The sequence below is a fragment of the Thermobia domestica genome, chromosome 5 (genome assembly GCF_964235325.1).
Source record: "Thermobia domestica chromosome 5, izTheDome1.hap1.1, whole genome shotgun sequence".
Classification (NCBI taxonomy): Eukaryota; Metazoa; Arthropoda; class Insecta; order Zygentoma; family Lepismatidae; genus Thermobia; species Thermobia domestica.
In genome coordinates this window covers 239069484-239093940 of record NC_137458.1, presented here as the reverse complement: position 1 = coordinate 239093940, position 24457 = coordinate 239069484, and the positions used below count along the sequence as shown (strand labels likewise).

Below are 24457 nucleotides of genomic sequence, written 5' to 3'. Positions count from 1 at the left end.
AACGGAGGTTTCAATTATTAGTTCACCCAGCAAAAGTGTCGAATGCGGTTGTCCAATGCACTCAGAAGTGTCTCAGAAGTAACGTCGAATGCTTATTTTATGTGATAGTCATGGACATGTGATGGTCACACAAGTGAATTACATATCCAGAAGATATTTAAATGCTAGGGACCTTATATAAATAAGGTCATCATTAAGAAAGACCTGCTGCAGATGACTCTTCAAGCGTTTTCTATCCCGTAACAAGTGGAAATTCTTCGCTATACTTGATGGAACTCAGAGTCATCTATCCGACTGTGGTAAAATTCATGCCATAACTTACACATTGGCTGACAAATTTCCGTTTAGAATTCATTCGTCATTGCAATGTCATCGCGGGATATTGCTACAATGGAAAAATTACTATTCGTCATGTGCCTAAACATTGTAAAATCAACTCTGCATACTATCAGCAACACACACTGGCACATATTTGTTCGTAAAACCTGCCTCGTCTTAATGCAAATGACATAAATGAACTGCGTTTGCACCAAGACAAACCTCATAACACAAATCTCATTCTATGCACATATTTTTGCAATGAATGGAGACAACCACCGACATCAAGTTCTATTCAATTCGAGAGCATACCGGTAAAGTCACTAGATAAATTTCTGCGGGTTCGCTCTCCTGAAAAACTTTTTCGTATCGTGAAACCACTGTCTATAAGGATGATTACCAGAGAATTCCTCTTCCTGTTCTTCGTACAAGTCTTCTACAATCGAATTTGCGGTGTAGGGCTATTGTCATAAGACGCAGAAATTACACTATGACCAGCAGATGCTGACCCCGTGACTTTTCCTAAGGTAATTTCGAGTTTAAACTTGGAAACATATATGTGACTCAATACTCTAAATTTAATCTTCTCACTTCTATTTATCACAGTTTTATTTAGCTCAGCTACTATATTCATGCTAAGTTAAAATTATGATTTCATTTCATTTTATCTTTTGGATGCAAATGGTACGATTTACCTTCACTTTATTTAATTGTGTTTCAAACCTCGATTATACTTGTGCTTAATTTCCCCCCTTTTTTCTCCCGACACTGAAGTCATATGAAGAGCTTCTATGTGGTTCGTATCTCATCTTAACCATAGATCTGCGTCTGGTATAAGCTTACCTTGTCACATGAAGCACTAAAATGAAATAGTGAAAAAACAAATAGGAAGTGAATCAAGTTTCCAAACATGTCCATTTATTTAAGGTTTCAATTTACCTTATTTCTTTCTGACTCATATTCGCTATTATAGAACTGTGGCACCTATCAGATGAATAATATTTTCTTCTTAGATCTTTTATAATGTCTCAAAAACACCAACTTTATTTTTTAAAATGAAATGCCCCTACAACGAAAAAAAAAATTAAAATTCACCAGTACCTTCTGCATACTTCAGAGTCTTCTTCAGAACAGACTGAAGTGTACTTATTGTTTTCTCCATGGCAACTTTAAGGTTATTGTTTGTACTATGCATCCAGGCGAGAAATATTGCGGCAAAAAGATCTCCAGTTCCTGCAAAAGTTGCTTGAAAACGAGGAATTTTTATTCTTACAGCACTTTTTACTCCACCTATAAATGAAAGTATAACACTTCAATAACGTTATCCACGAACATACCAAGTTTCATCTCCCATACAATTAACCCAATATACAAACTTTAAACATTCTTTTATTCGATATACAAAGGTTACTTTCTGAAGCCATATTTAGGAGAAAAAGATGAAATTTCAGAAATATGGAAATTTTGACATTTGAAGGAAAGTGATCCACATTATTCCTCTAAATCCGATTACTATTAACGAACAATCTTATATTCAAAAGTAATGTACGTAAAAACACCGCAACAGCACCAAGTTCGAAACTTATGGACCTAATAGGTTAAGAGTTATGCGATAAACCTGTACATAGTCCTTTTTATATACAGGGTTTTCATAAAGTATGGACGGATTTAATTCGCTTATAATTTACATAAAAATGCTCATATTGAAATCAAATAAAGCGCAAACGGTAGCGGAAGGATTAAATTTTTACCTGTAATCTGCACCAGCTCAATTCATTCCCCGCCACACCTCCAACTGGGCGCCATTTACGTCCACACATTCGCGTAGGCGGCGCTGGAATCCACTCACAGCGTTCCGCCGTGTTTGATCCAAAATGCCAGCCACAGACGCCCTGATTTTGTCCTTTAAGTTCTCGAAACCACTTGGCTTCTTTGCATAAACTTCCGTTTTCACATGACCCCAAAGCCAGAAGTCGCAGGGGGTAAGGTCGGGTGATCTTGGCGGCCAAGCGGTCGGGCCACCGCGGCCAATCCATCGGTTAGGGAATTTCTCGTCAAGGAACAGTCTCACCTTGATTGCATAGTGAGGGGGTGCCCCGTCCTGTTGGAACACGATGTCGTTCTGGATTCCACGTGCCTTCAGTTCCGGAATGAGGTATTTCTGCAACATATCCAGGTACGAATCTCCATTCACGGTCTCCTCTTCAAAAAAAGAACGGTCCAATCAGATGATCATAGGACACAGCGCACCAAACGTTCACTTTAGGGCTATCTCTCTCATGTGTCTCAAATTCCTTTGGGTTTTCCTAAAAATTTAATCCTTCCGCTACCGTTTGCACTTTATTTGATTTCATTATGAGCATTTTTATGAAAATTATAAGCAAATTAAATCCGTCCAGACTTTATGAAAACCCTGTATGTACATAGAGCGCACTCAGGAACACCACCGAAGTCTGGGAAATTCCTCACACTGCATAAATGTATCACTTGGCGTTGCTGCAGAAAATTGGTCGGATAAAATATTCAGCAAAGGGTTATAATTCAAGAACCAAAAGTTGAGTACAAAGGCTTAATAGTTATTCTTAGATATATTTTATTAATATCCCAATGGATATGGAGTATGGGCGGCGATAGATTTCGCCTCGAATCACAGAAGGAAATTCATGATGACTTCTACATAATCATAAATCAGAAACTTTGAACTGGTACACATTTCATATTCATTGGCATATTAATATACACAATAATATATAATGACATCTACGACTCAAAGTTTGTCGGTGTGTTTTCAAAGGTCCTGTATATAACCGGACCATATATATGTTCATACATACAGGTACGACACAGTATAGTAACGGTCGTAACACAATCTACACCTCTTCCCTTCAAATAATACTACATTTCTTTTTTATTGTTTTTTTTATTTATTTTTATTTTAGAACATACATGTATAAGTACACCATAACGTAGTGTTAACAACAGTGGTCCCGAGAGGATTAATTTACAACTGTTATTATTATTATTATTTTCAATTATTAATTTCACATACATATTAAATGTTACTTTATGTATTTCACAATCACATTTTTTTAAGTTGGAATCTTTTTGGCGAACACAGATATTTCATCCATTCATTTACATTTATCATTATATTCTAAGTTGGCAGTAAACACTTAAACGCACAAACTGGACAAGATAGGTATTAATAACAAATTTAGTCCCATTATTTCGTATAGTACTCCAAATGCAATTTTGGACGTACTCCAAAATGCAAATACATGTAGAAATTTTATCTTTACGTGATCATTTAGCCACTGCTTTACTCCTCGAGCTTATGAGGACTATCAGTTAATGTCTATCAACGATGCGATACTAATCTGGTTTCTATCAACTGTAAGAATTTCTATGTTACTTTCTGCAATTTTATATCTACGCGCTGACATTAAGGCATGCTAAGGCTGTGACTCATTGTTGTCACGGCCCTCCAAGAGATAGTGTTGATATCTTGTGTTCTTGTATACAAGCAGAGTGGCAAACGATTTTGCAAGAACAGGTTCAGCGTCTATCTGACTTAATGTCACGACAAATAGAGACTATGATTAGACTATATGAAAGCTTTACGTCCTACTGATTTATTAGGGTTAGAGGTATTGTACAGTTCGGAAACTTTCACCGTTTTCATATAATCATGGGATATAGAACAAACCTGCGACATAAATTTCATTCTACTCACACGTGGTATTCTTGAGGTTACAATCTTCACGAACAGTAGTCTATAATGGGTAACTAAAAGGAACACGAAACTACAATAGAGAATACATATGGACTAATAATAGTTCAGTTTCACGGCTTTCAAAATCTAAGTTTAAAAATGGAAACAAAATATTCGAAATTCAAATTTTGTACTTCAAAATGCACAATAGAAAGAGATATTTCTGAATATATCATAAGCGAAACTAAATTATCTTCATAGCATTGATAATCTGATATATATATATATATATATATATATATATATATATATATATATATATATATATATATATATGTGTGTGTGTGTGTGTGTGTGTGTGTGTGTAAGAGTGGCCCAAAAGTAGGTATACAGTACCGTACTGATCAGCTCATTGCATTTTATATCATTTCTTATTGTTATCCAGCAGATAAACTTAGTTACTTTATTATTTGCTCTATATGTGTTCCTACTTATATCTTAAGCTCAGAAGAGCCGAAACAAATAAGCCCATAAACTAGAACATTATACTAATTTATGGTTGAATTTCTTTCTAAGGATAGATAAATTAGTATCTAGTATGAAGGATATAAAGATCAACTAGGAATTAACTTCAGTTAGCCGAAAATACTTAACCCCAGAGGATAGTGGGATAAAAAGAGCTTTTGATTTATGAAGTTGATACAAATTACAAGAATAAGTAATTTCCTTTCTATAGTGGCCTAAATTGTAATCGAGTCTGAACAAAGTTGCGAAGACATGTGGGTTTTATATCACCTATAAATACTAAAAAGCATTTTTTGGATTATAAAAACATGGTATTTTTGTCAACAACACGGCACATTCTAGAGTCTATCATGCTATTTATCAATACGATATTTGTCACATTGAAGTTACTAAGAGGAATACAGGACCTAGAATAAAAGAATATATACGAGATGCAACACTCAGGGCTCCACGATTTGTGGCTTATCAAACACAATTGAAAGGAGATCAAAATTATTAAAGAAACTACATCACTATACTCTCGTAGTATGTGTTCAAGTCATATTACACTAAAACAAAACACCTAACATTACATTTGAATGGTGGCAACCTTGACATGAATTGTGATCTAGTTAATAGCTTTATTTAAAAAAAATGCAAACCGCAATGAGTTTAAACTGTACAGATAACGCAATTTTTAACATTTTGTACAGTCCGCATCAAAAAAATTGCGACAGCTAACGCCGTGCAGTTAGGCCATCCAATATACATCTTCTTATCCCATAAACGTGTCAGGTAAAGAGACCCCCTCTCTCTTTTCCTTTCTTCTCTCCCATACTAAAATTAGATAACAACATGAGCGCAATTCTTATTTAAACTACACATGTATTAGTTTCGATAAAATGAAATAATAAAACTGAGACGAAACAAGATGCATAGGTTGATGTAGGCAGAAACTGAAACACAATGAAAAATTGAAAGCAATGAATGTCTATTACACAAAGATTCAGAAATGAAGCAGAGAGAGAGAGAGAGAGAAGAGAAGAGAAGAGAAGAGAAGAGAAGAGGAAACAAGAAAAAGGAGAACAGATGAAACTGTGGAATTCAAACATAGTAACAAAAGAACCTAACATTATAAAGTTCTATTTCCGGAAATCCAACAGTAATATAGAAATAACGTTTGTTTTTACATATTTTTCAGAACTATTCGAATATATAGACGATGCTTTAAACATTCATTATGTCACTTTCATAATGGATAACATACTCAATTTCAAGTAGAACTGTAGATCTCCGAGACACATCTAAGATAATGTCAAAAGTTTAATACACATGCTTTGTTTCCGCGTGGTTCGATTGCAAATTCGGTAGTGTTCATTAGACGTACTGATCCAAAATACATTCTAATATATCCAGTAGATAGCGTTGGTTATATCCTCCATTTCAAACTACTAATGCAAACTGAACACACACACACACACACAAAAAAAAACGAAATGGAAAGAAAAGAGAAAGAAAGAAAGAAAAAATTGAAGAGTGCTATTTTACTGCTAAATTTCTATCAGATATACCTTATATTAAAAGTCCAAACTGTATCGTAATGAAAAGTTACAAATGTTCGAAAGGAAAAGTTTATGTTCATCATAGATGTAGCATGTTTCAAGTTTCAACGTGAATAAAACACATTGAATTATAGGATGGGAACAAATTTTGTGTCGAACTAGTATAAATAAAATTTTGTTTTCAAATAACCAAAGAGGTTACCATTTTCTTGTCTTTTCCGAAGATTTATCTGTTCCGAACATCCAGCATTGATTTCATCTCTTCCGTATATAACGTAATTTGCACAGATAGAATGAACACACTAAGAGCTTAAACGGATCATCGTGTCAATCGGATGATGTTGGTTGGATTATAGACCACCACTGGGTCGAGGATTCAAATCCGTAGTGAACCGGTAATTCGATTGAGACTCAGTAGCCCAGAGGATAAAAAAAGAGATTTTACTTATTCCCTTGCGTTTAAACAGTTTTTGTCAGAGATGACCAGGACTAGATATATTATCCACAGAAAACGAAAAACACGACACCGAAGTTAACAGTTAATTAAATTCTCCAGACCACGTGTATCGGGCTTTTGCTCCGTTTTAACTTTGAAACACGAAGTGCATGTGTGTGTCAAAGGGGGAGAGGGGGCAAGTGAAAGATGCAAAGACAGGATAGGGAAACGCCAAGAGAGAGAGGGACGGGACGCATATAAATATGAAACCTACTTATCATTGCAGTGCATGATGTAGAACGCACACACAGTTTATTCGAACTATCGCCAGTGATGCATTGTAAGTTCTCCCATCAGAAGATGAATCTGTGTTTGCAGCCATTATTTTATGCGAAAATCATACTACCTGATGGGGAATCGAACCAAGATTTTTCATTTGGAAGTCTGGCACCTTACCACTACACCACCGATTGTTTAGCCAAACTTTGTTTAACAAATAGTGTAGTGTTTCTTTTTGAGAACGATAACACGAAAAGTGTATATTGCAGATTAATGATGTCTTTGGAATATCCTGGTAATTTCCTTGCTCTTTCCCAACTAACATGCGTAAATCGTTTCTATCATGATACAGGTGTTTGCTTCCACATTCTTATGTATTGCTTGTCCAGTATGATAAGTCGATTCTTCACAATCACTTATCATTAACAATCACTGTAAAAAAATTAACTTCGGCGTGAACAGGATTTGAAACTATGTTAGATAGCTGTATTATTCATAGGGCCATTGCGTTACCCCTACACTATCATGCCACCTGAAATTAGAAGGCAAATATTAGTTACTTTAGCCCTAATCTTTGGAACGAACCGCCTTCTTCCTATAACGTTATTTGCACCAAAATGCACAACGAAATTGATTTATTCGACAGCCTAGAGAGAAATTAGTGTCCAGTGATAGAGAAAAGCATACAATCCAGGAAAAACAGAGAAATAAAAATATTTTGCAGTAATTTCGTCGTGCAAGTTCAAAAGTACGTGAATAATAATAATAATAATAATAATAATAATAATAATAATAATAATATATTATTATTATTATTATTATTATTATTATTATTATTATTATTAGCATCAATTACCCGCTTCGTTGGGTTAAATTGAGAAAAAAATAGTAATATGTTCCGTTTCTCAGTCACTGTTTAGTATTACTAAAGCGCTCTTTGATATCGGTCATTTTCGATTAGTTTTATATATCCCATCCCCACCCTATGTTGCGGGGCACGGCATCTGCAGTGTCATTGTTGATCTCAGCGAGCCGGATAACTATGAACTCGACACTGATATTGGTTATTTCGATCAATTTTATATGTCTTCCCTCCTCCAAGTTGAGGGGCTGAATTTGGATTTAAACAGCATCAGACTCAGCACCAGACTGTTAATCTCAGCGACTCCAAAAATTATAGATTCTCCACTTATACCAGTAATTTTTCGTTCTTTTTTAAATCTCTCTCTCCCATTCTCCTCCCCAAGTTCTCCCGTGAAAGTGAAATGAAAAAAACCTTAGGCCCGAACCTCACTTATGTTAAAAATTTGATCGTGATTGATCCTTTGTTTCAGGAGTTACCAAGTTTCATTTATACTTTTAACTTCTCCCTCCCCTCAACCCTAAGTTATATCGTCAAAATAAATAGATAAATACCATCTTAGGCCCGAACCGCATCTATGTTGAAAATTTAATCGAGATCAGTTGGGTGGTTCAAGAGTGATGAAGTCACAAAGACAGCCACTTTCATTTACAGTTTTTTACGTATATATCTCTCCGGACCCTACGTTGCACCTAGGGATGCACACGAGTCGAGAATTAAGCGTGTCTCAACTCGTCTCGAGAAAATGTTGTCTCGACTCGAAAATATGTTTCTGTCTCGACTCGAGAGCATCTGTCTCGACTCGACTCGAATTCGAGTCGAGACAAAATAAACGAGTTAAAATATACGCACACATGAGTCAGACTATTATGACTACCTACCTAATTGTCAGTATGTCGACCTTTGGCACGGATAACAACGGCGACACGTCTTGGCGTGCATGCAATGATCCTTGGTAGGTAGCTGGAGAGAGTTGATACCACATATGCACGCACGGGTCACCTAATTCCCGTAAATTCCGGGGAGGGAGGCGATGCGCCCTGACGTCACGTTCAATCACATCCCAGATGTGTTCGATTGGGTTCAGATTCGGCGAGTTGGGAGGCCAGCATATCACTTGGAACTCGCTCCTGCGTTCCTCGAACCACTCCATCACAATCCTGGCTTTGTGATATGATGCATTATTTTGTCGAAAAATGCCACTACCGTTGGGAAACATGGTCGTCATGAAGGGGTGTGCGTAGTCTGCAAGCAGTGTGCGATACGCCTCGGTCGTCATGGTGCCTTGCTCGAGCTCCACTAGACACATGGATGCTTACGTAATGTTCCCCAGATAATAATTAAGCCGCAGCCAGCTTGTCTCCGTCCCGCAGTACAGATGTCAAGGAGCTGTTCCGTTGAAATACGACGGACTCTAACCCTTCCATTGTCATGATGAAGAAGGTATCGGGATTCATCAGACAATGCAATGCTCTGCCACTATGTCAAGGTCCAGTGGCGGTGGTCATGTGTTCATTTGTCTAGTTGCCGATATCGTGGTGTTAACATTCGCACATGAATGGGTCGTCGGCTGCGGAGGCACATTGTTAGGATTGTTCGTTGCACTGTGTGTTCAGACTAGTGTTGTGAAGGCCTGGGAAAAAACGGAAATTTTGGGTAAAAAAACTGTTTTTTATGGTTTTACCGAACTTGGAAAAAACGAAAAATTTGGGTAAACTTGAAATTTTTGAATATTTTGTTATATTATGCTTTCAAAATTAAAACTATTTTGTATTTACTAGTTTAAAGTTAAGATAATTGAGTACTTATGTTTCTTGTATTAGAATAGGGAAATTTTGTGCACAACTCATCCAAACACTTCAAAGTTTGCATCGTGATAGAATGGAGTTATGACTACAAAAGAAACTAAAATATAATCCTGGTTAGCTTAATTAGTATAGACGCATTAAAATTACCTTCAGCAATCTTGTGAAGTTCCCCTTGATGGCAGGGAAGTGTTAAAATAACGGGGACAGAATCATTTTAGTTAATATGTCAAATCAAACATACATTTTGCGATCAAAATTATTCGGATACCTGGCTGAAAATGACTTAAAAGTTCGTGGTGCCCTCCATCGGTACTGCTGGAATTTAATATGGTGTTGGCCCACCCTTAGCCTTGATGACAGCTTCCACTCTCGCAGGCATAGTTTCAATCATATGCTGGAAGGTTTCTTGGGGAATGGCTGCCCATTCTTCAAGGAGTACTGAACTGAGGAGAGGTATCGATGTAGGTTGGTGAAGTCTGGCACGAAGTCGGCGTTCCAAAACATCCCAAAGGTGTTCTATAGGATTCAAGTCAGGACTCTGTACAGGCCAGTTCATTACAGGGATGTTATGGTCGTGTAACCGCTCCGCCACAGGCTGTGCAGTATGAACAGGAGCTCGATCGTGTTGAAAGATGCAATCGCCATCCCCGAATTGCTCTTCAACAGTGGGAAGCAAGAAGGTGCTTAAAACATCATTGTAGACCTGCGTTGTGAGAGTGCCACGCAAAACAACAACGAGGTGCAAGCCCCCTCCAAGAAAAACCCGACCACACCATAACACCACCACCTCCGAATTTTACTGTTGGCACTACACACGCTGACAGATGACGTTCACCGGGCATTCGCCATACCCACACCCTGTCATCGGATCGCCATATTGTGTACCGTGATTCGTCACTCCACACAACGTTTTTCCACTGTTCAATCGTCCAATGTTTACGCTTCTTACGCCAAGCGAGGCGTCGTTTGGCATTTACCTGCGTGATGTGTGGCTTATGAGCAGCCGCTCGACCATAAAATCAAAGTTTTCACCTCACGCCTAACTGTCATAGTACTTGGAGTGGATTCTGATGCAGTTTGGAATTCCTGTGTGATGGTCTGGATAGATGTCTGCCTATTACACTTACGACCCTCTTCAACTGTCGGCGGTCTCTGTCAGTCAACAGACGAGGTCGCCCTGTACGCTTTCGTGCTGTACGTGTCCCTTCACGTTTCCACTTCACTATCACATCAGACACAGTGGACCTAGGGATGTTTAGGAGTGTGGAAATCTCTCAGACAAGTGACAGACTTCTGACACATGTGACACCCAATCACCTGATCACGTTCGAGGTTCGTGAGTTCCGCGGAGCGCCCCATTCAGCTTTCTCATGATGTCTAATCACTACTGAGGTCGCTGATAATGAGTACCTGGCAGTAGGTGGCAGTGCAATGCACATAATATGAAAAAGGTATGTTTTTCGGGCTGTCCGGTTAGTTTTGATCACATAGTGTATATTATATGACAATACCATAAGGCCCGATCTGTTTCATAAAAGGTACATATCTTATAGCGTAAATGTACAACTAGTAAGAACTTAAATTTACAATTTATGATTAAGCCGTTTGCAATCTTAATTAATTACAATTTCCTTTCGAACATTTGTAACTTTTCATTACGATACAGTTTGGACTTTTAATATAGGGTATATCTGATAGACATTTAGCAGTAAAATAGCACCCTTGCATTTTTGCTTTCTTTCTTTCTTTCTATTTTCTTTTCATTTCTTTTTTTTTTTGTCCAGTTTGAATTAGTAGTCTGAAATGGAGGATACGACCAACGCTATCTACTGGGTATATTAGAATGTATTTTGAATTATTACGTCCAATGAACACTACCGAATTTGCAATCGAACCGAGCGGAAACAAAGCATGTGTATTAAACTTTTGACATTATCTTAGATGTGTCTCGATCTACAGTTCTACTTGAAATTGAGTATGCTATCCATTATGAAAGTGACATAATGAATGTTTAAAGCATCGTCTATATATTCGAATAGTTCTGAAAAAAATGTAAAAACAAAAACGTTATTTCTATATTGCTGTTGGATTTCTGGAAATGGAACTTTATAATGTTAGGTTCTTTTGTTACTATGTTTGAATTCCACAGTTTTATCTGTTCTCCCTTTTCTTTTTCTTGTTTCCTCTTCTCTTCTCTTCTCTCTCTCTCTCTCTACCTCATTTCTGAATCTGTGTAATAGACATTCATTGGTTTCAATTTTTCATTGCGTGTGTTTCAGTTTCTCCCTACATCAACCTATGAATCTTGTTTCGGTCCGGTTTTGTTATTTCATTTTATCGAAACTAATACATGTGTAGTTTGAAATAAGAATTGCGCACATGTTGTTATCTAATTTTAGTATGGGAGAGAAGAAAGGAGGAGAGAGAGTGGGTTTCTTTACCTGACACGTTTATAGGATAAGAAAGTGTATATTGGATGGCCTAACTGCATGGCGTTAACTGTCGCAATTTTTTTATGCGGAGTGTACAAAGGCTATCACTTATAGAATTTGTTTATGGATTCGAGAAGAATAAAAAAGACTGAAACGAAATATTTTGAACTGTAAATAGCATGCGTAAATTGTCCAAGATATTTTAGAGTTTTGGTATCATGACGTTTTGAACTAGTATGTGTACGTGATCAACGAACATTTGAAAATGTGATTGATGATTTTACTGCTTTCTTTGAAAAAAGGACTAAGTTAAATAACATGTGAAAATTTTTATGAAGCCGAAGCTCTTCATTCAGTGTCTGGCCGTTGATGATGGCAGGGTTAGTTGCCAAAGTCATACATGAGATTAAATCTGTGATTAGGATTTCCAGGACGCATACAATGGTAATTAGTTGTTATTCATAACCAAAAAACTTATTAGCAAAATCACAAACTTCTTACATATCACCATAGACTAATTTTGTATTTTTTTTTTAAACATAGTATGGCCTTGAACATAGTATTCAAATCATAAATCAGTTGCGGAACAGGAAATGTTAGAAGTTTTCGTCGCAATTTTGAGTTGATTTTATTATTCTACAGTAAGGTACTGAATCTACAAATTTTGTAACATGTCTAAAATCTGATTTATACCTAAATTTCTGGTATGCAGCTTCTTAAAGATAGTAGTTTATATGCAAAGATTTTACCGAGACCAGATCATGAGGACACTTGAAAATTACAATTACAAGTTTACAGGAGGACAATTACAGTTTATTGAAATGCATCCTTTGCCCACCCCAATACTACGCTTTCTTGTAATATGCTTATTATATCTTTTGCATTTCCTTATAGCAATTCATGTTTTCTTTATTACTGCTCACAAAACTAAATGTATTACATTACATCATAATAAAAGTTTGTAGCTTTTATTGGACGACTTCGTGTACGTGAATATTCCGTAGCTTAATAGTTATTCTATCTTACAATAGACGACAGCAAGATTTCCTGATTTAAACTCTGTGAATTAGAACTCTGAGAATTCTAGTACTCTGTGAATTAACTACATGATCGAGTTTAACAATCAGAGAGGGAGGGGAGGACTGTTAAAAATAAACCATACTAAGGAAAGAAATTTTCTAATTGTTTCTCACCAAATATAAATTGTAAGCCGTAACTTCTGTAACTTAGAAAACGTTTTCATTATTTGTTACCTACAGACGCTAACGTTCAATAACTAATCTCACCTGTAACGCTGCTAGCTAATCCAAGCAGGTATTCATTGGAACCAAGATCTGTGGAAGACAAAACAACAGTTCGCACTCCTTTGTCATGTAGCATACCCATCACTTTCCACGCATCATCTTCAGTTTGGATTTTCATTCCGGTAAGCAGCCTCAACAAAACAATGGCATTTAGTTTAGATAATATACAAAATATCGATGTTTATTATTGAACTAAGTACAACAGCAAGGGGAAAAGTATCTTACACAATCAATAACAAAAATTTATAGCCAGTGATTTTTAAGATTATTATTATTATTACTTCTGAGTAACACTACTATGGTATGTCAAAACGTTTTAGGTAATTCTTCTAAATGTAATTTAAAGAAATAAAAAAATAGCCTATTTGTTGATGACAATATTTTATAACGGATGAAGGATAGTGTATGAATATAAAGAATACATAAGTTATTGTCACCATTTTTAGTTGCAAATTAAATGTTTTTTTTTTAATGTAATCGTTTTAGATCTTCTCAGGTATAAAACTTCTTTACAAATAATATGTTTTGTATCATCTGTTATGGTACCAACTGCCAACATCATTCTTTGTCGAACCTCTAGTATGGTCATGTGGCAAAGTGTTTGTACACCAGAGTTTTGATGACATATCAAATGAAAAATCTATAGGGATTAGGTCACATGATATTGCTTACTAGGATACGAAATCATATTCACAAGAGCATTCAATCTAACGGTGTGAAAAATTCGATGTTTAAGTACTCATGGACGTCAATCTAAGCGGTGACATGGGCCCTGCCGCCCGTTTATCAATACAAAGGCAATCACTTTTGCGAGAACCCTCTGTATCACTGTCGGTGCCTTTTATTGTACTCAGCATGAAAATATCTTGTAACATTATTGTAGATTTAGTTTCAGCAAACTTAATCACGCAAAACGCTTTCCGTTCACTTGCATAGTTATATTTGAGACTAAATATTACTACTAAAGGAAAAAAGATGCAACTACGCCACGACACCCTATAACACTCTGTTTTTCACGGTTATATTAGTTTTAGATTTCTTAACTTTGAAATATATAATATGTTTATATTATCCAATAGGGCTAATCTAACCCAACAGAATCAATTTACATGCGCAACGAATTTATCAGAAGATTTCAAATTCTTGTTTTGCAGCCAACCAAGATTGAAAGAAAATTTAGCATTGTTGAACTTAAATCGTTGATCATTAAAAAAAAAAAAAAAAACATAGTAGTTACAATTGTATAAACTTAAGTTTGTGAACAATGTTCGAAATCATAAAGTCAAATTTTCGTGACTATTTTATTCGTGCCAATCGTTAAACAATTACATCATCATAACAAGTATCAGGAAAGAAAAAAATGTTAAATATTTGCCTACATCGCAGTATGTCAAAGACATTTACGGAATTCGGTTGTTACATCAATCTAGTATAAAACATTGTCTAGATTATCAACTTTCAACATCTTCATTAATACATATTTACTTCATGATCACTCAAAAACTAGTGGTCCATCCTCTCTATTTATTCATTTATCAAAAGTATTACTATATGGGCGTTCATTAATTATAACCCCTGCCATTCATCAAATAAAGTGACAACATAAGCCTATATTATTGCTACTACATTTTCATTCTAATTCAAAGGTAGCATATATGACACTATTTTAGCTTATGAATCAATTACATAATACATTTACTATGAAAAGAAAAAAACTACCATTAATGAGACGAAATATTTACAAATGATCAATGAAAATAAAAAAATCTACATTCGTATCTACGCGACAGGGTTCACATATTAAAAGAAAAAAAACTGGAACGCCATTATCAGAACTATTATCATTTTTCAGCTTATCAGAAGTTCTAAATTAACAAATCGTTTATTTTTGAGAGTGATGGATACACAGGCTACATTCTATCTAAGAACGGCAAGTTGAGTGATATTTCAACTGTATTTGCTTCCGACGAGGCAAATATGCATTCAGTATGTAGGCACGAACGTCTAATTTCATACCGTATTAGTGGCATGTTTAAAGTAAACCTCTACCTAACCTACAAAGACAAAACATAGTACGAAGTAGTATTTTTAGAAATAATATTGAAATCCAGAGGTACGTCCAGAGTAAAGTTTTACCGAATCTGCACAGACCGATTATATGCACCTATATCACGATGCAGTATCAATAGCAAAGGACACATTAGTTTAAAATTTCCCTAACCTACAAGACGAAATACATGGTACAAGGTAATATGAAAAGGCACACGAGAAAAAAAATACAAGTTACTCGAATAGACAAAATATAAAAAAAAAGTTCATAGTAAAATTTTACCTAACCTATATTACGAGACAATATGAAAGGGTACACGACAAAATATTGAAGGGTACGTTCAAAGTACAGTTTTCCTTAACCTACATAAGTCACCGACATAGACAAAATATATTACGAAGTAATATTTAAAGGGCACATTGATACGTAAAGGCACACTCAAAGAAAATTTCATCATAACATTCACAGACAAAAATGTATTACGGAGCACTATTAAAAAAGCCCTAACCTAAACAATCCAAATATATTTCGCAGTAATATTAAAATGCACATTGATATCTAGAGGTCCGCTCAAAGTAGAATTTTACCATAACATTCACAGATAAAGTATTTGAAGGTACGTTCAAAGTAGGTTTCCCTAAGCTACACAAACAAATATATATCACAAGGCAAGACGAAAAGGCACATCAGATTCTAGGACACGGTCGAAGTAAACCATTAACAACATGGTATATTATGGGACACACATTTAAAATTAAATTTTACCTAACCTACAACGAATATATCACAAGACACTGTTATGGGACATAATTTAAAAACGTGCTTAAAATAATCCAACCTAACCTAAACATTCAAAATCTCAAGGCACATTAATATTGAGAGGTACGTTCAAAGTAAAGGTTCACCATAAGATCTACATACAAATTTCCAAGTGCACGTATCAAACACATAAAATTTAATTATTCAATCATATATGCTTATGGCATATTGCATGAGTGGAAAAACATGATGAGTTATGGAGACGCGTAACGCCTTCCGGCTTAGCTACCCATATTGATTCTGAAGAATTCCATTTGGTAAATTGTTATACTGTTTATAATCAGAAAAAGGAAAACAATTAATAGATATTAAGAGTTCAACAGTTTCCACAGAAGATTATGTAAGTCCAATCTTCAAATCCACAGGGTAGGTTTCATCTACCTGCTTCCTTAAATATCGAAAATTGATGTCCCCGGAATACCAGCTCAACTTCCTACGGTTGTAGGATGTCGGTCTTGTAAACCGACGCAACCAACTTCGACGGCTATATCTCCCGCTCCATCACTCTATATGACTAGTAATGGCGGAGATAATACTCGGTGGCCTTCGGCCTAACAGTATTGAGAATTAATTTCGCAGTCAGGCTCCTCGGTTCTTTTCTTTTAAATAATGACTCAAGTTGACCGAAATATCAATTTAGACAAGGTTTACTTCCGAATGGTTGTTTTAGTTATGAAATTTCCGAATTTAGAGGAGCTCCAACTCAGGCCACCTTCTACATACACTAAAACATGGTGATGAACTGCGTCATTTCTCTCACGATACCAGACCTTTATAAACGTGTTTTCAATATTAAATATTTGACTATAATTGAAATAGTTTTTATATCAGTACCGACACTTAGCCTCCTAAATAAACTAATTTATTTATTGAATTCAATTTTCTAATCCCAGAAATTTTAAATATGATAAAAATCTTTGACTCACCTACACAAGCCAGGCCGTGTTGATTTATCTCCCGGGTGACCTATCAACTCTAACAAGTAGCTGGTCGCCATCTTTATGGATAGCGATTCAAATGCCCTCTTGTGGGAATAGCCTGAATGATCGCCATGTCACTCGACAGAAGAATAACGTAAAGCAAGGTAAAGTAATACAATAGAAGGGCACTAGCAGACGTTCTAGAATCGCAAGTTTCGGATCCAAGGAAAATACATCCGTCAGGTAAAGTAAAATTGTAAATTAAATTTAAATGTATATTAAACTCGGTTTTCTTTAAGGACAACATATAGTAGGAGTGAAATTTATTACGGACAAGTATCAATTATAGATAGCTCTTCAAAATTTCCGGAGTAAGATTCTTGGTATGTGTTTGCATGTGTATCTCATAAAAAAAAATCAATACGTTTATTCCTTCTGTGCCATTTCTTTTACCAACAACGAATAACTCTACACCTAACACTAGGGTACAGCATCACAATACGGGAACCAACTTCAACGCAATGTAAACAACCGGTGAACATTACAATACGGGAACCAACTTCAACGAAATGTAAACAACCGGTAAACGGGCTGTTACAACCCCGCACGCTCTTGTTTTACAAAATCCAGAGTTCATTTGTACCTAATAAACTTCTTTCCGCTGCGTCTATCTTTTCTCTCGTAATTGAATTCGGAAACCTGGAGGGAACTGTGACACACGCTGTCGTATTCTCTTGAATAAGAAATTATTCGAACAAGTATTATCACAAAAATCGAAATAGGGAAAAAGGAAAAAGGAGAGAGAGCGTAATAGTTAAATCTTCTTTCCTTGGTAAATGAAAAATTCTATTTATAACATTAACTCCAATCAGAAACATGCGAAAGATTCAATTACATATGTTTATGTAGTTTACATAAGTGAGTTGCATGTAGGAAAAAACATAAGTTATATAATTTAGAAAATTTTATTCAAGAATGGTGTTCAATACACAATAGCACGCAAACTTTAACAATTACTTACATGGTTTTCATTTGTAAGTTCTCAACGAACGGTTTTGATGTGTGAAAAGTATATTAAATGGATTTCGTACTGGTCGTATACGTTTAATGTCATTAGGTTCAATCAACAGCAACATCACTGTCATATTCATAAAACAAGTTAAACTGTTTGTTTGTCAATGTTAGATAGACTAGCTGGACATTAAGTCTACACCTACCTCAAATGTTAGTATAGAATTTGCTTGAAATACGATTCGTCCTTCTAACAGAACGAGATGAGTATTATCTAATTTTTTGTATTCTTCCCATGCGTATTAAATTTGAATCTATACGCCATTGCAATAATCCCCTAAGCTCTTGCGATAGCTAAGACCGGTGGTGTGGTCCTGTCATTCAGCTCTCTTAGTGGCGAGATACTGTGGTGGGAAACGCAGAATGCTGTGAGGGTTGATTTTACATGATAGTCTGTGCACTCGCCAACTGCATCGGATTTAAGCCCCGAGCCTGGTTCAGTTGCATAAGTCACAAACCTCATGGAACAATAATTGATGATTATTTTCAAATCTATTATTCTACTGATATATATTTCCGATTTTTAAACAGATCACGAAATAAAGTTGTTTTGTACAGAGCTTACATTTTCTTCCATTAACTTATTTTAACATTAATTTAATACAAGAGCTTACATTTTCTTCCATTAACTTATTTTACCATTAATTTAATACAAACTTCTAATTAAGAGTCAAAACACGGAAATTAGCAGAAACTTTTCGAAAAGAACATATCGAAATCACGAATTCTTGAAATATTGCACTTTCCACATACAAAGAAACCAATACAAAGAAATAATCTTTAAGATTCCACAATTATACTTTTCAGCTACAAGAGGCGAGATGACAAATATAAAGGAATAATGATAAATTGGTGGATTTCAGATAGTGGGGCAAGACTCACAGACACAATGTTGCTCACTATAAGGTGTTACGGCATGAGTTCAAACTACAGACCAATCACAAGAAGAGAGAAGCGTTTTGTCGCTGAACCACCGAACTACTAGATCAACGTAACTTTTGAATGAACAAACTGCTTGACAAAGGCTCATTACCTAAATAAGATGGCTTAGTATGCAGGTCAGTTGAGCATTTACTTCGTTTGCATAAATCTAATCGAACATTGTGTAAAATACTGATTGGGACACAAGGACTATAAATAGACTTTCATACAATAACTGCTACATACATCAATTCTTACATAACAATTACAGAAAACTATCACCGTTACTTGAAGAGAGAGATTTAGAAATTAAACTTAAAATAAAATTAAATCTTTCAGCTTTACGTCCCATAGGTATGCTCTGTAAGTTAAAGGAGTAATGGAAGTGGATGATTGTGAAAGAACTGTTGCAAGGAAAATCTGACAGGAATGGGAGAACCCCAGAGGGAGCTTTCGGACACTATACCAACACAAAGCGTTTGGCCTAATCATCGTTTCGCCTAACCAATTATCTGACACTTTTATGATAGATAAATAATATTTGTGTCCGCCATTTTAGGCGAAAAAAGGATCCTCGTTTGGCCTAATCCTCGTTACGCCTAAAATGGCAGACAATAAGAAAAATCGTGGCAATTCAACTATAGGGAAATTATAAGAGAAAATACCCTTTGATTTATATTAAATATTTTCGAGGAGTTACGATTACCAAAACTTCTTTATGTATTTACTATGACCATGTATATCTATCTATCTATCTATCTATCTATCTATATATATATATATATATATATATATATATATATATATATATATATATATATATATATATATATCGACACGTTCTCTATCGATCCAAACGACTTATGGTATGGATTCCAAATCTTAAGAATATATTTCATCTCAGCTTCATTCTTCTATTGAATACAGAAGTAGTAAGAACTAGAACAACTTCCGCTTTCGATATTAATTTCCACATATTAATAATTGTATGCACTCCAAATCTTAAGAATAGATTTAATCTCATCTTGAGTCTTCTATTAAAGTAAGAACTAGTACAACTCCCGGTTTCAATATTGATTCCTAAATATTAAAAATCGTAAGAGATACCGAGAAATCGTTTTTGATGAGAATTCAGCTTCCGATAAACAGGTTGCGTGTCTCACATTATCCCTCTATTGATGCCGGAAGTTATTGATATATTTCCGGTTTCAATATTGAATCTGCATAATTTGAAAATCTACAGCAATTTAACAATTTAAAAAGAAACTCACATGTAAAAGAACAAGGTATAAATGTTTTCATAACTTTGCTTACTGCACCGAACATCAGTAAACCTTAGCCCAGGCAACGTTCGCTTCATTGTATGGACTTCAAAAGCCGATGACCCACGAGGTTACCACTTGTCATTATACGTCACTGCGGTTAATGCCTTACACTGGCGACAGAATGCCGTGACTGGACCATAAAAACGAGTAGCATGGTATGATGAGTCTCGATTTCAATCTCATCACACCGATAATGATCTATAATTTGGTGCCAGCCCTACGAAATCATGTCAGGTTGGAACTGTACAAGATAATGGAGGCTCCATGTTGATTTAGAGTGTTTTTCTGTAAGCAATGTTTTGGACCTTTGGTATTTACTATTCACCCGTATTGTATCGAAGTACGAAGATCTCCAGAGTCAACTATACTTTTATTTATTTCTGTCATACGAGTGGAAGTGGAGTGTACCAGCAGGACAATCATCCTCGTAACAGATCCCGGTTGGCCACCATCTGTTTGGAGGAGCATTCCACTTCTTCCTGCTGAAACAACCACCGAGAAACCCGGATTTCAATCTCACTGTACATCTCAGAGACTTATACTATGGACATTACCGGTAGTATATGAAACGAGTGGAAATTCAACTCAAAAGTTGTAATTTCAAAAGTAATAATAAGAATTGAAATATATTTTTCTTCTTCGTTAATAACACATTGAGATGTTTGGATTTTGGAATCATCCAAAGAGCAATTTGTCAGCGGAGCGATTTGTCACAAATCACTTTTTCGATCACAGTTATCCATTGATAAGTTATGAGCAAATTTAGGGATCTTTTGTCAGATCTAGCTCGAAATACTTACAAATTTCATATGAATTATAATTAGAATAGAATCACAATAGGATCCCTTATAATGCATTAACAGTTTCAAAAAAGCATTGAAACTGGAATGAAATCCTCTGAAAGATCAGCAAAACCTACAATAAAATAACTTTTGCATACACATAAGAAGAAACACACAAACAGTATCTCCTTTAACATACTGATTAGAAGTACCATTTGACAATATCAGATATTTGGAAACAAACTGCAAACTAAAAGTTACTTTTGAACAGCACTCACCTTTAAACAAAATTAATAACAGGTGTGACTTGTTGTTTTTCTCTCATCTCAAATATAGCCACTATACACTCTGTGAGGGCATTAATATTCTCAAAATGGAACGGAAAAATAACTGTACAATTGTCGAAACATTTTTCCGAAAGCAAATAGTTCTATTCTCAGTTCTTTCACATAGTAGGAAATATTTTTTTCGAAAAATTTCCCTCCAGTTTTATCTCCACGATATTTTATAGTCCGCCTTTTTAGGCAAAACAAGGATTAGGCCAAACGAGTATCCTTATTTCGCTTAAAATGGTTTACATAAATCTTATCTTTTATCTGTCATAAAAGTGTCAGATAATTGGTTAGGCGAAATGAGGATTAGGCCAAACGATGCAACATCAACACAAAGTCATATGATCTGGAAACGAACGAGAGGTGACAAAAATAAACTTACTCTGCTTCTTACTGATTCGGTGTAACAATATCAGCCAGTGGAACTATTACATCACGATATACTGGTAGAAGCTCTTTTGGTACATACATATGGCCATTATCACCCATCACAGGGTCACAAACTAAAAAAAAAAAAAAAAAAAAATCAAAAGAAATAAGTTACTCGAAGAAATTCTTCAGAAGCGTCACCCAAGGCTATGCAAATAGAGTTCTTTTCATATGACAAGTTATATACTCTTGAGAGGGCTTTCTCCTTTGTTCAATCGCATTCGGGCGGTGTTGTCAATTTTGAGACAGGCGATAGTATATATAGATTTTTAGCATTGTTCCGAATGTTGTAAATACTAGACGCACTACCTAGAAATATTGTATTAGCACATAAACTGATCACTTTATCAAGTAGAAAAAATAATTATAAACACAGTTTTCATAAGCAGCATAGTTATGTCAACGGTTGTGAGGACTGAAATTTTAAGTTTCCATATAAAACAATTATGAAAATCTTTTTGAATAAGTTGGACCTTGTGTATACTTGCGAGAGCTGGATTTAAGTTTTTGTCCAATATTTCCCTGTTATAGAAAATCGAACCCGTAACTTCTACAAGAATAGTAAACAAAATAACTTTGTGACTGTAGTTATTCTATTTTTGCAACTAAATGTATATGCAACTGCATGTCTTATAAACACTTCTGTATATGTATAATAGGAATAATTTAAGAATAGAAAGTAGTAAGATTTTGTCTTCTGAAACATTTTCAGAGCAAACATGTCTTTATCTGGCAAACCCAATGCGGGATATTTTTTTTCCTTCGTCTTCCACGTTTGACTTTTATAATAGACTTTCCGTTCTCCCTTCTTTCGCACTGCCCATCTTCGCGCTCTCAAGATAGCGTTGCAATTGGTTATGTGAATTCCTCGTACGTGCAACAGATAGCAATGATTGTTTTCATATGTAATTAGTAAAGAAAGGGACTGTTCGAATCACCATCTGAGTCCAAAAGTTAACAAGCAAGGGTCCATCCGCGGAAGAATAGGTGTACATCCGATAGGCAACTCAAGTTAAGATTTCCGGTATGAAAATAACTAGCACTCATACAAATATGTAGAACAACTTGAATTATTAAATAACCTGTAACAGAATTTGAGGATTAGACACGACATACATTGTTTCAACTAACCAACATAGTGTAGAATATAACAAACAGTAGCATTAAGGCAAATAATAATTAATATTTTTAATCAATAATTATGACTTATAACAATTAATTTACTAATTTTCTTGTTTTTTTATTTTAGGTTCCCGTGGTAAGTATGTATATTTCTTTTTTAGTGTAACTACTTGCTCTAGGGGAAACAAGATGGCGACGGACATCTTTACACCTGGAGTGTCATGCTCCTACAATTGTGCAATTGTGAATTTGTTCATAATTTTAAATTTTGACAAAATTTAATTTCTTTACAATATTTATATATTATTACATCTTTTTTATATGTCCTGAGCCTCTAACCCCCAAGTAATTTTACAAATAGTGTAAAAAAAAAATTACTTAAAACAGGCGAATTCGTCCATGTCGGAACGCGCCATTTTATACAAATCTACGTTTTCAAAAACAATTAAAACAAATTTAGTGAAGCAGTCCACTGGGCTATAAGGCTGGGACTTTCTTTATAAATCTCCCGAAAGGGAGATAACTAGATTAGTATCAAGTTGGCCCCACCACTTTTGGACGGAGAAAAATAAATAATGTTATTCGTTTGTGCTTCGTTAATGCTGGTTAGTGCCCAAATTTTAGCGTTTGTGCAATCAAAAGAACAAAGTTATGAACAAATTAAATTTCGGGGCCAACTTGACGTCAAGTTGGCCCCGGTTTTTTCCTTAATTGAGATAGAATGGATTTTCTAACGTCAAACGTTTGTGCTACGTTAGTGCTGGTAAGTGCCCAAATTTCGCCGTTAGCGCTGTTCAAATAACGCCGTTGTAACGAAATTAATTAGCGTCAAGTTGGACCCTTTTTTCCTAATTGAGATAGAATGGATTTTCTAATGCCAAACATTAGTGCTGCGTTAGTGCTGGTTAGTGCCCGAATTTAACTGTTAGTGCTGTTCAAATAACGCTGTTATAACGAATTAATTAACGTCAAGTTGGCCCCGCTTTTCTTCCCTAATTGAGATAGAATAGATTTTCTAATGCCAAACGTTAGTGCTACGTTAGTGCTGGTCAGTGCCCGAATTTCACCGTTAGTGCTGTTCATATAACGCTGTTATAACGAATTAATTAACGTCAAGTTGGCACCGCCTTCTTTCCCTAATTGCGATAGAATGGATTTTCTAATGCCAAACGTTAGTGGTACGTTAATGCTGGTTAGTGCCCGAAGTTCACCGTTAGTGCTGTTCAAATAACGCTGTTATAACGAATTAATAAGCGTCAAGTTCAACCCGCCTTTTCCTCAAATTGCGATAGTCCCTAGTTATTTTGTTTTTCTCTTTTGACTGCTAAGTATGCGCTAACCTTCAGTTTTTGTCCTACCTTTGTGAAACAATTAGAGTAAAATTCGATAATTTTAAATTATGTTCAAATGCCAAACGTTAGTGCTGGTTAGTGCCCAAATTTCACCGTTAGTACTGCTCAAATAACGCC

The 24457-nt window shown here is 35.4% G+C and overlaps 1 protein-coding gene across 1 annotated transcript in view; it reads right to left on the bottom strand.

The window, feature by feature from the left end:
* Positions 1-24457, bottom strand: part of LOC145686483 (pyridoxal kinase-like) — a 95549-nt gene that overhangs the window by 3581 nt on the left and 67511 nt on the right. The window contains 3 exon segments of the mRNA XM_081759835.1: positions 1420-1608; positions 13200-13348; positions 21820-21940. Coding sequence (XP_081615961.1) covers positions 1420-1608; positions 13200-13348; positions 21820-21940 — 459 coding nt within the window.